Here is an 11,633-nt window from a genome sequence, read left to right as displayed (position 1 = left end):
AACAATAGGTTTATATATTTTTCATTATTTTAAACAACATATCTACAAGACACACAGAGGCAAACAATTAAATTGAAATATATAATACAAAAGAGATTAAATAAAAACTAAAACAATTGGGCAGTAGCAACATTATCCTCAAAAGCATACATAGTCCCAGCAGTTTAAGAAGCACTTTACTTTCAGCCACATCGAAGGTTTCATTTTTCCTTTTCAGAATATACGTTATCTTCTCCATAGAACAGCAATTACTCATTTCCCTCAGCCATTGGCCAATCTCTTTTTAGGGCAATTTGAAGTAAAGGATCTGAGTACTTATTGTCTGTCTCTACAACAGGACAAGACGCTCTGAACGAATACCTGAGGACGAAGGCAGTGACCATCGAGTACTAAGAGGTGGAGGAAGCGGTGAAAAGTGGAGGATGGAGTGATTTGCTCTCACTATAATTGACTGCCTCTCGTTAGTGAATACTAATCCTGTGCCTTAACACGATCAGTCAAATGAATGTTGAGTCCTGATCCATGCTGTAGTAAGTACTGTCATATAAATACACCCAAGTGACCTCAGACTGTTTGTAATCAATGTGATTTAGTAAGAAAGGGATGATGTGAAGCAAGGAGGTCGAAACATCAGGATCCTGATCAACATGTCAGGGTTTTTCTTCATTAACGACCGCTTCGCTGCACATTATCCAGCTTATTACACGGCGACGTACAAAATAAACCAACGACTTGTTTCAGGAATATTGATTAAAAATAATTTAAAAATAATTTAGTGTTTACTTCCTGTCTGTTCTTCTGCTGTTCGTGTTAGTGTTCACTTCCTGTATGTCTTCTTCTGCTGTTCCCGTTAGTGTTTACTTCCTGTATGTCTTCTTCTGCTGTTCCCTTTAGTGTTTACTTCCTGTCTGTCTTCTTCTGTTGTTCCCTTTAGTGTTTACTTCCTGTCTGTCTTCTTCTGTTGTTCCCTTTAGTGTTTACTTCCTGTCTGTCTTCTTCTGCTGTTCCCTTTAATGTTTACTTCCTGTCTGTCTTCTTCTGCTTTTCATGTTAGTATTTACTTCCTGTCTGTCTTCTGCTGATTTCTCTGACGTCCAGCACTTTGTTTTAACCTCTTTCCTTCTCTTGTTCACTTTTCTTTTCTGTGGACAGTTTAGCCGTCATGAATTCAAAGTTTCCGGCTCTCCACAAATATAAAAATCTATTTTCAAAAACTATTCATGGTGTTTTCTCATGGATAAACTAAAGCTTGTTGTCCACAGCTGACGTTCAATTGACCGGACTTCTCTATGGGATTGATATCACTGCACATAGTCACTTGATTCCCCTTAGCAACGGTATGTTCTCCTTAGCAACAGTCTCCTAGCAAAAAATAACAGACTTCTGGAATGTACAAATCAACCAATCAGAATCGAGTATTTGACTAAGCCTTGTAAGTAGTCTAACGGATGATTGTTTTGTCCTGATCCATGCTGTTGTGATCTACACCCAAGTGACCTCAGACTGTTATTAATCCATGTGATTGAGTTACGAAATGGAAATATTTGTAACAGACTGCCTGAGTTTCTGATATGGCTTACATTAGGTCAGAGAAGTATTAAGAAATATAACATTTCTAACAACGGGTTCTGAATAAAAACTGCTGTGAATCTCACCACTGTGTCCATTTGTATTATTAGTTCATGTATGATGAAGTTTGACTTGAAATCATTTAATGGAAATTATATTTTCAATTCACACAGATTTTTACGTCGATGTTATATCAGAAAATAACTAAATTACGACCCTTTAGAGTATTGCACTTGGGTTTAATCTGTTTTCTGCCATTATTCCTGTATGAAGCTGCAGTGATGTTGACATGAATCAGATCAACAGCTGATATCCACATTTTGACTGCACTCATATATTTGTTAAGTATAAAAACACATATTCTATATGATATAATGCAGTACTTTACTACATATCAGTATTTAAACGTGGCCCCATATTTACAAACTACAATATTAAAATGCTCTTACATGTATTTTAATTATAAATTCAGTTGACTGTGTAATGCTACTTGAATAACATTTTGAATTCAGGACTTTTACTTTGTAGGGGTACTTAAAGTAATCTGAGTACTTTCTCAATATCTGAGTACTTATTGTAAGGGGGCGTGTCATCTCTGTGGTGAAAGTTATTAATGTTCATATGTTAACCCATTATCAATATATAATGACCAGAGTTTGACTCCAGTGCTGCCAACACCTACTACACATCATCTTCATCCAAGATATTCTCAGGAGTTTTCAGATGGAGCGTGCGAGGGCTTTTGTTTTGAAATAACTTCCGGGTATTCTGCCCCGCCCCCCAGCTCCAATGTTCATCATTTGACCATTTAGTAAGATGAAAAGCACACGTAAAAAAGCATTGCAGTCAAGTCACTGTTCTGTTATCTGGTTCACGAAACAAAAGCAATTGTTACTAAGGTGCACGGAATAAATGACCGGTTATGTTCACCAGGAACCTACTTTTATTTTGAAATCTGTTTCTGCACGCTCCTGCCGTAAATCATAGTAGGCTATACGAGCCTACGTTGGATTACTGTAAACAACGAAGGGGCTGTTTGCCAAATAGCAGGCTGGTTTTATTGCATTTGGAAGCAACAGTAATATGTTGTAGTATATTTTGGTGTTGAGTACGTTTATTTATTTTGAATGACATAATTATACGAACATGTGCAGGGAGGAGGGTGCACTGCATGCACACCGTTTTTATTTTTTATATAATTAGGCATCTTTCTATCTAATAAAGGATGTAAAAACAAAAAATAAAAGTGGTGTTTTTATTTGACATTCTGGGGTTGTAGAAAATACATTTAAATAATTATTACTACACAGAGAAGCGTCACGGTGCTCGCGCATCTTACGCACGGACCCGCAGCTGAATACATCCTCAGGTCGACATCTTTTATACAAAATAAGGGGGCTTGTTTTTTTTTTTAAATAGCCCACTCAATATGATCACACCACCGTGTTTCAGCCCACTGCCTCTTTTTATTGGTGCCTTTTAAAAGCTGGGATGGGCACCATTCTGCAGGAGCGCGCGCCACAACAACACGCGGAGAGGGTTTCCATCATCAGGGACAGGAAGAACAACAACACGCCTAATGTGGCCAGGTATCTCACATATTATTCAATATGATACAAATGTTCAGACCGATGCCCTGACGCCTCCATGGATCCGGGTATCCGCGGTTTGATCTGCAAATGCATGTATCCCCCTTAATAACACGAAATACACGCAAACGACAGGATATATAATGGTGTAGCTAGATTTGAATTGTGTGTTTTCTATGCATCGGCTGTGTTTGTTCATATGTCCTCGGTTTCTCTTCTTCCAAAGCAGCAGAATGGGCAGACGGCAGGCACAAAGGAAGCCGGTGCAGCCGCAGTACATGCTACCAAGTCAAGAAAATATGAATGAGAAGGTGAGAGGCACAGTAGTGAAGCACAACCGGAGGTATGAGAGGAATAATCCATCCTGTAAACCACTTGGAAACCATCTTGATGACTACATATCATTTTTTAAGCAGCAATGTTACATATTTTCTGATTAGACATATTTTTTTGCTTTAAATTAATAGAATTTTGATCTTTTTGTCAGAAAAAAAGCAACTTGAAGACATCTCCTAGACCTAGAGCTCCTAGAAATTGCAATGTGAATCAAAATGTTCTGGATTGTCCGACGAAGCAACAGTGACAAAGTTTCACCATTACTGTGAAGTGACTGTGAGGATGTGTTTAAAGAATGAAGGTGTATTAGTAGATGTGTGTGAGGCATGAAAGGCGCCTTATAAAAAAAGTATTATTATTAATAATACCATCTCTCTGTTCATAGAGGCTTCAGCCGAGAAGGAAGCAGAAGCCAAACCCCCCCTCCACCAAACGAGCTACCTCTCATCACAGGTGAGACTGATGTTTGTGAAAAGTTCAGAGAGCAGGATTACAGTGTTAGTAAAAACCTAAACATATCATCTAGTGTTTGTTGTAAAGGATCAGATGTTCTCTCTTCTCTGTGAGCTGTTCTGTTCTGTAGGATAATACTTTAAGTGTGAATACTTCTACTGCCTGAATCTGCTTCATGGTTTTCACTTTCTTTGCTTCATTTGCTCTGTTTCTAATTCAGCAGGTGAACCTGTATGTTCATAACATAGTGTGTGTGAGATTAACTGTGTGTGTTCAACTGAAACGGAGCATTTTCTGTCAGCTCAGATTTTCTTTCTGCTTTTTTAAACTGTAGTATCAAATCAAATCAAGTTTTATTTATATAGCACATTTATAAACGATTTTTGGTCGAGCCAAAGTGCTGTATATATAATAAAAATAGCCTACAGTAGAGACACTTTACAGCAAATACAACAGCACAGATTGTTCAGAATATCAGTATGAGTAAAACGACACCCTCTGTCCTTAGACCCTCTGTCCTTAGACCCTCACATCGTACAAGGAAACACTTCCAGAGAAAACCCACAGTTTTAAGGGAACATGGGAGAAACCTCAGGGAGAGCAACAGAGGAGGGATCCCTCTCCCAGGACGGACAGACGTGCAATAGATGCCGTGTGCAAATCCAAGAGATAATACGTTTTACAGCATATAGACCAAATGTGTCTATTATGTGCTCATGAGTTTCACTGTTGGTGTGTGGGCTGCAGCCTGGATTTGCTTTGTAGGAGCAAAACGCTCATTTGGCCATTGTTGATTGTTTTATCATAATGTTTTACACCACCATTGTCACGTGGATCTGGTTTAAGGTATTTAGTCTACCTGTTGGGTTTGTGTGGAAAGAGAAGGAGGGTGATTTGGTTCCAATACCGTTTGTTGACTGTATGGTTCTTTGGTTATTGTCTGTTTTCTTTTCTTTATTACACTTTATTAAACTTTATTAAACTTTATTAAACTTTATTAAACGTAACCTCAGTACGGACTGCTTATTGGGAACGAGTCACAATGATGAAACAAGTTTACCCATCTTTTATTGGAGGTGTTCTCACTACATGCTTGATGAAAGGCAGGTTTCCCTATAGATAAAATGACTTCTGATCCTAAATATCTTGGTGTGTTCTTTTCTAAGGTCACATTGTTCTGTTGTCTTACCAAGTCAAAACATCTTATTGATATTTCTTGTCTCTCTGTTTTGATTTGCATTGCATTTAACATTGAGGTAATCCAAAAGATACTCAGATTAGGTTACTGATTACATTTTCTTAACTTTTGTAACGGAATATATTTGCTAACATCATGTTAACTTCTCCCTCCAGAACTCAGGGATCCTCGGAGTCAAAGAGCAATCCTCCGTCTCCTACAGAGGACAGATCTTCTCAGCATAAAGAACACAGCGGTGTAAGAACCAGCCGACACTCAGCAGCTTTTCCCTGCCACAATCTGTCAGAAACCAGCCCTGATCTCCTGGAAACACCTTCAGAGGTACTGTTGGAGCTTTATATCGCCTTGTATTATTTAATAGTTAAACATTTCTTGCTGTTAATGTTTCTAGTAAATGTATTCTTAGTTATTGAAGTTCTTTAAAGGTCCCCTATTATACTGTGTTTCATCAATATATTATAGGTTTCAGATATATACAGAACCTGTCTCTGATTGGCTGAAACACCAAACAGATCATTGCAGCACTACCCATAATCCCCTCTGTTTCAGCCCTGTTTCCAAAGTGCTGATTCTCTGTCTGTTACTTTAGATGAAAATAAGGAGCCCCTCCCCACGCCCCTCTGAGAGAGATTTGGTTACAAAGAACACAATGGTGCTCTAGGAGGAGATTCAGGTGATAAGGGGGGGGGGGTTACCTTGGTTGCTGATTGGCTAATGGATACACAAACCATCGTTATGACATCATAAAGTGGCCAAAATCTGATCAGCTCATTTTCAGACAGGTTTTTATAGAAATGGATCAAAAAGAGAGAGAATCTTTGTTCCTGAAACTTTCAGAGTCTCTTTCCACAGAGGGGACACATGTTGATGTAGAAGAGACATAAAGAAGAGGGGACACATGTTGATGTAGAAGAGACATGAAGAAGAGGGGACACATGTTGATGTAGAAGAGACGTGAAGAAGAGGGGACACATGTTGATGTAGAAGAGACATGAAGAAGAGGGGACACATGTTGATGTAGAAGAGACATGAGGAAGAGGGGACACATGTTGATGTAGAAGAGACATGAAGAAGAGGGGACACATGTTGATGTAGAAGAGACATGAAGAAGAGGGGACACATGTTGATGTAGAAGAGACATGAAGAAGAGGGGACACATGGTGATGTAGAAGAGACATGAAGAAGAGGGGACACATGTTGATGTAGAAGAGACGTGAAGAAGAGGGGACACGTGTTGATGTAGAAGAGACATGAAGAAGAGGGGACACATGTTGATGTAGAAGAGACATGAAGAAGAGGGGACACATGTTGATGTAGAAGAGACATGAGGAAGAGGGGACACATGTTGATGTAGAAGAGACATGAAGAAGAGGGGACACATGTTGATGTAGAAGAGACATGAAGAAGAGGGGACACATGTTGATGTAGAAGAGACGTGAAGAAGAGGGGACACATGGTGATGTAGAAGAGACATGAGGAAGAGGGGACACATGTTGATGTAGAAGAGACATGAAGAAGTGGATTTTGCATAATAGGGGACATTTAAGTTAATTATCTGTTTTACTTCTATATCATTTTGTCCGCTACAGGTCGGAGTTCTGAGCGTCGATGGTGACAACGACAGCGACCTGTCAGAATCAGAGAGACTTCCTGTGGGCTCTTTTAGCCGTGTTCCCCCTGAACTCCATCTGAGACCAGAAGTCATCGAGGCTGAAGACCTTTCCTCTCGCTGCCAACGACCCAGAGGACACGGACTCGGTGCTTTTGACTTCCCGGACTTCCTGCCTCCACCTTTTAACTCGTGGAGTCTGAGTCATCTGGCTGTTTTCTACAACACAGAGGGTCGGGGGGCTCCAAGACCCAGAGCTGTGGGCCCTTTGGAAAGATACTTAGAGAGGCTTCTTCAACTGGAGTGGAGGCAAATCCAGTCCGTGGAGGAGGACGGTGGGAATTCGGGAGATTTTTCCTCCAGCTGCCATAAATCTGCTGCGTCCTCCTCCTCTCGCCTCAGCTCTCCGAAGTGTATCCTTCAGTGTCAGCGCTCCTTCCCTCTCACCTTCCTCTCCTCTTTGGCCAATCACTCTGCACTACTTTCTGGATGCGCTTGCACTATCTGCCGGATACGATACTCCGCTTGTAGCACTTCCTGCTGTCGATCAACGTCCAGGATTCCCAGAAGGAGCTACAGCGAGAGTCGGATCCTTTCCTCGGACAGGGTCTCCAGAAATCAGAGGTTCAGCAGCCCTCTGAGGAACAGCCACATGAAGAGGATGCAAGCCTCAGGGAATCTACGTAACCCGGTGCAAGGTGCTGATGAGTGTCCGTCTACTTCTGAAGAAAACAGGGTTACAGAGGTGTTGGACTACAGGACTACAGGAGGAGGGCTTGGGAGGAGGAGGAGTGGTTCAGAACAAAGAAGAGGAGTAGGAGAAGAAAGACTAGAGAAAAGAGAAAGTGGATCAGAGCAAAGACTAGGAGGAAAAGAAAGACTAGAAGAAAGACAAAGTGGTTCTGAGGTTAGACTAGGACCAGAAGAAAGACTAGAGAAAAGAGAAAGTGGTTCCGAGTTTAGAGGAGGAGAAGAACAACTAGAGAGTAAAAGGAGTGGTTCTGAGTGTAGACGAGGAGGAGAAAAAAGACTAGAGAAAAGTTGGAGTGGATCAGAGCAAAGACGAGGAGGAGAAGAAAGACTAGAGAAAAGACGAAGTGGTTCTGAGGTTAGACGAGGAGGAGAAGAAAGACTAGAAGAAAGACTAGAGAAAAGACTAGAAGAAAGACTAGAGAAAATACGAAGTGGTTCTGAGGTTAGACGAGGAGGAGAAGAAAGACTAGAGAAAAGACGAAGTGGTTCTGAGGTTAGACGAGGAGGAGAAGAAAGACTAGAAGAAAGACTAGAAGAAAGACTAGAGAAAAGTAGAAGTGGTTCTGAGGTTAGACGAGGAGGAGAAGAAAGACTAGAAGAAAGACTAGAGAAAAGACGAAGTGGTTCTGAGGTTAGACGAGGAGGAGAAGAAAGACTAGAGAAAAGACGAAGTGGTTCTGAGGTTAGACGAGGAGGAGAAGAAAGACTAGAGAAAAGACGAAGTGGTTCTGAGGTTAGACGAGGAGGAGAAGAAAGACTAGAGAAAAGAGAAAGTGGTTCTGAGGTTAGACGAGGAGGAGAAGAAAGACTAGAAGAAAGACAAAGTGGTTCTGAGGTTAGACGAGGAGGAGAAGAAAGACTAGAGAAAAGACGAAGTGGTTCTGAGGTTAGACGAGGAGGAGAAGAAAGACTAGAGAAAAGACGAAGTGGTTCTGAGGTTAGACGAGGAGGAGAAGAAAGACTAGAAGAAAGACTAGAGAAAAGACTAGAAGAAAGACTAGAGAAAAGACGAAGTGGTTCTGAGGTTAGACGAGGAGGAGCTGAGCTGAAGGATCGGGAAATAAAACCAGACGCTGTCGCTGCAATAATGGACAATTTACCTGGTTTTAAAAAGTCTCCAGGAGGCAGACACAAGCAGGTGGACTTTGTTATATGACAGCAGGTTGTAAGTGTAATCCGTATGCAATATTTGGAAACTTCACGTCAAATATTTCATTAAGAATGTATGTTTTCAACGACAGGAAGTGTAGCGAGATTGTAGTGTTTCATTACTGGATGTCATCCTCTGCCAGATTAGTCTCTTAGAATATTATGTTTAATCCAATGCTGTTATTGCAGGTATATAAAGTCATGCAACAGTTTACGTGTTTACATGCTCTACAGATCCATTTACTTTTACATTTGAATCAAGCACAATACACTATATATTAATCTGTGTTCAGGAATTTTGATTCTGTTTTGGTTTGTCAACAACCTGCTGAAAAATAAAGCTTTACCAAACTATTATAACTGGCAGATGTTATTTTTTAGAAGTCAAAATAGTAGGCTTAGTTCAATAAAACACAAATGGCACCGTCTGTCCTGTTGAAGGCCTAGGCATCACAAAGGTCCTCTCTGTTTAGCTGATACAGGACACATCTTTTAAAAAGGTCTTGTTTTCTTGTTTTCTAAGGTTTCATTGTTTGGTCGTCTTACATAATGCACCGACAGGGGCCCTATTATTCTCAGGTTCATACTGGAACATGTCTCCATGCTTTAATGTTCAAAAAGCTCTTTATTTCTCTCATTAGCCGCGTTCACACCAAGTACTTTGCCGTACTTAGTGCCCAGCACTTAGTTCCCAGCCCTTAGTACCCAGCCAGCACTTAGTAGTACCCCCATGGAATAAATTCCTGGGCAGTGGCGGCTGGTGGAAAATATTTTTAGTGGGGCTATGGAAATAGGGACCAAACCATACCAGGGCGGTCCGGGGGGATCCTCCCCCGGAATACATTTTTGAGAAATGACCCCTTAAATTATGACTTCTGGTGATGTTAGAGGGGGGGTGGGGAGGACAAATTGAGGCTTAGAAATATGAGATAATCCATAATCTTCAGTGTGGTTAGCTGTGAATCTTCCAAAACTGTGCAACAGTACAGTAGGCCCACACAAACTGCAGATCACTGGTGCTTTGGGAACACTCAAATGATTTAATTCCCATTTAAAATCAGGAGACTAAATACGAACATTGTGTGTGTGTGTGTGTGTGTGTGTGTGTGTGTGTGTGTGTGTGTGTGTGTGTGTGTGTGTGTGTGTGTGTGTGTGTGTGTGTGTGTGTGTGTGTGTGTGTGTGTGTGTGTGTGTGTGTGTGTGTGTGTGTGTGTGTGTGTGTGTGTGTGTGTGTGTGTGTGTGTGTGTGAGATACTTGCCAACCCTCCCGATTTTCGCGGGAGACTCCCGATTTCATTGCCCTCTCCCGGGGTCATATTTCTCCCGATTTCTGACAAAATCAGATTTACTCACAACTGTTTCCACTCGGACTTTAATACAGCTACACCATTGTTTGGTTTCCATGGTAGCACGTCTCTTTAGCAGCGCGCACAACTCAAAGTTTGAGAGGGTGAGGAAGAAAACTGAACAAGAATTGACAACTCCACCCTCTGCTCAATCCTTTCCTGTAAAATATAGGTCCAGCCCACACATATGCTCCATGGTGCTACAGGCATTGCCCTTACAACTACAATAAGCATGGAAATGTTAATCTACAGCTCCGGCGATCCACTAGCACCGGAGTCTCCACCTGCAGACGCAGCCATCCTCGACAACTACTGTAGCGTCACCTTGGATACGAGTCCAAACAACTCACAGACACACAGGCCAGGGCGCTGACAGGGCACCCTTTGAGCATCAGATCTGACGACGCTGATTGGCTGAAATTATGTTTTGGTGGCATAGTATACAGATAGCAACAGTCAGCTTGTTGGCTGCTGCTGCTCTGGCTGAGGGCTCCTTTCTACCGCCCGGACGAGAGAGGGTAATGATACACGCTGCGGCCAGGCAGGAAACATGTGACTTATCAGTAACTTTAGACATCGTAAAACAATTTTAAACGAGATTTTATTGTAGATTATACATTTTACTGATACCAACTATATACTATTTACCTTGTTCATTAAAAAAAAAAAATATATATATATATATTTTTTTAAATATATATTTTTATTTATTTTTAATTTTTAATGACAATCAAACATGTGGGAAGAGGGGGGCAGCGCCCCTAGCGCCCCTATGGGCCATCCGCCACTGGAGGAGTGTTATATAAACAAATAAAGTTGTTTAGTGACGTCCCTATTTCAAGTAAGAGAAGAATGGACCGATCGCTGTTACTGATGTCGGTCCTCTGGTGTTTTCAGATAGGGTCTACATTGGAATTTTACAAACGATGGATACAGGACCTTCAAATGTAAAGGACAATAATCCAGACTGAGTAATGTTATGCTAACTAAATGCTAACAAAATGATGATTTATCATGCATAATTGTTCTACCGGTGTATTTATGTATACTGCGGTGATTCATGTTTTGAATCTTATTCCCTGTCTAGTATTTTTACTGTAGTTCAGCAGTAAACGGTTAGCAGTTGACTGACAACTTATTCAGGGTGCTAATGTTGGCTATCTCTCCCTCCGTTTCCAAGCTTAAATGAAATGCAATCCCATGGGTTGTTTTGTTCGTTGCTCAAAGAAGTGGATGTTACAGCCATGACATCAACAGCGTCTTCAGACCATGTTTAACATTTTAAATTGAAAAGGCTACGCTACTCGCTAGCAGTGGTGTCAAGTAACTAAGTAGATTTACTCAAGTACTGCACTTCAGTACAACTTTGAGATACTTACTTAACTTGATGACTCCATGTTATGCTACTGTGTTCTTCTTCTCCTCTACAGTTCAGAGGTAAATGGTGTACTTTTCCTCCACTACATGTATTTAATCCCTTTAGTTACTTCACAGATGTGGATGAATGATGTGAAATCTAATCAAGTGTTGAATCAGACTTTATTTCCACCTGGAGTAAATCCACCAGCTACCCTGCAGTATACAAAGCCATTCAAACTAGCTGCACCTTCACCAGCTTTGAGAACACTTTC

At 41.0% G+C, this 11,633-nt stretch overlaps 1 protein-coding gene across 6 annotated transcripts; it reads left to right on the top strand.

Moving 5' to 3' along the window:
- The first annotated feature begins 35 nt into the window (after positions 1-35).
- Positions 36-9,011, top strand: LOC117543343 (calponin homology domain-containing protein DDB_G0272472-like). Of its 6 annotated transcripts, none has more exons than XM_034211537.1 (6): positions 36-3,158; positions 3,385-3,469; positions 3,880-3,947; positions 5,301-5,466; positions 6,735-8,130; positions 8,182-9,011. In XM_034211537.1, exons 1-6 carry the CDS (start codon positions 3,061-3,063, stop codon positions 8,661-8,663), a joined length of 2,295 nt encoding a protein of 764 aa, XP_034067428.1. In that variant the 5' UTR covers positions 36-3,060; the 3' UTR covers positions 8,664-9,011. The 6 variants fall into 6 exon arrangements, with proteins under 6 accessions (XP_034067428.1, XP_034067429.1, XP_034067426.1 ...); XM_034211538.1 differs by having other exon boundaries at positions 37-3,158; positions 6,735-8,444; positions 8,532-9,011; XM_034211540.1 differs by lacking the exon at positions 8,182-9,011 and adding an exon at positions 5,735-5,818 and having other exon boundaries at positions 42-3,158; positions 6,735-6,854.
- Positions 9,012-11,633: the final 2,622 nt, after the last annotated feature.

This window comes from Gymnodraco acuticeps, unplaced genomic scaffold (genome assembly GCF_902827175.1).
Source record: "Gymnodraco acuticeps unplaced genomic scaffold, fGymAcu1.1, whole genome shotgun sequence".
NCBI classification, from domain to species: Eukaryota; Metazoa; Chordata; class Actinopteri; order Perciformes; family Bathydraconidae; genus Gymnodraco; species Gymnodraco acuticeps.
Note: the sequence above shows the minus strand (reverse complement) of the source record. Positions and strands in the feature narration are given on the sequence as shown.

What these genes read in the sequence shown, in the direction of transcription:
- LOC117543343 (XM_034211534.1), top strand. Translation starts at nt 3,061, where the DNA reads ATGGGCACCATTCTGCAGGAGCGCGCGCCACAACAACACGCGGAGAGG. An exon ending in AAGAAAATATGAATGAGAAG is followed by an intron (nt 3,470 to 3,879) that starts GTGAGAGGCACA and finishes CTCTGTTCATAG; the next exon opens with AGGCTTCAGCCGAGAAGGAA. An exon ending in CGAGCTACCTCTCATCACAG is followed by an intron (nt 3,948 to 5,300) that starts GTGAGACTGATG and finishes TTCTCCCTCCAG; the next exon opens with AACTCAGGGATCCTCGGAGT.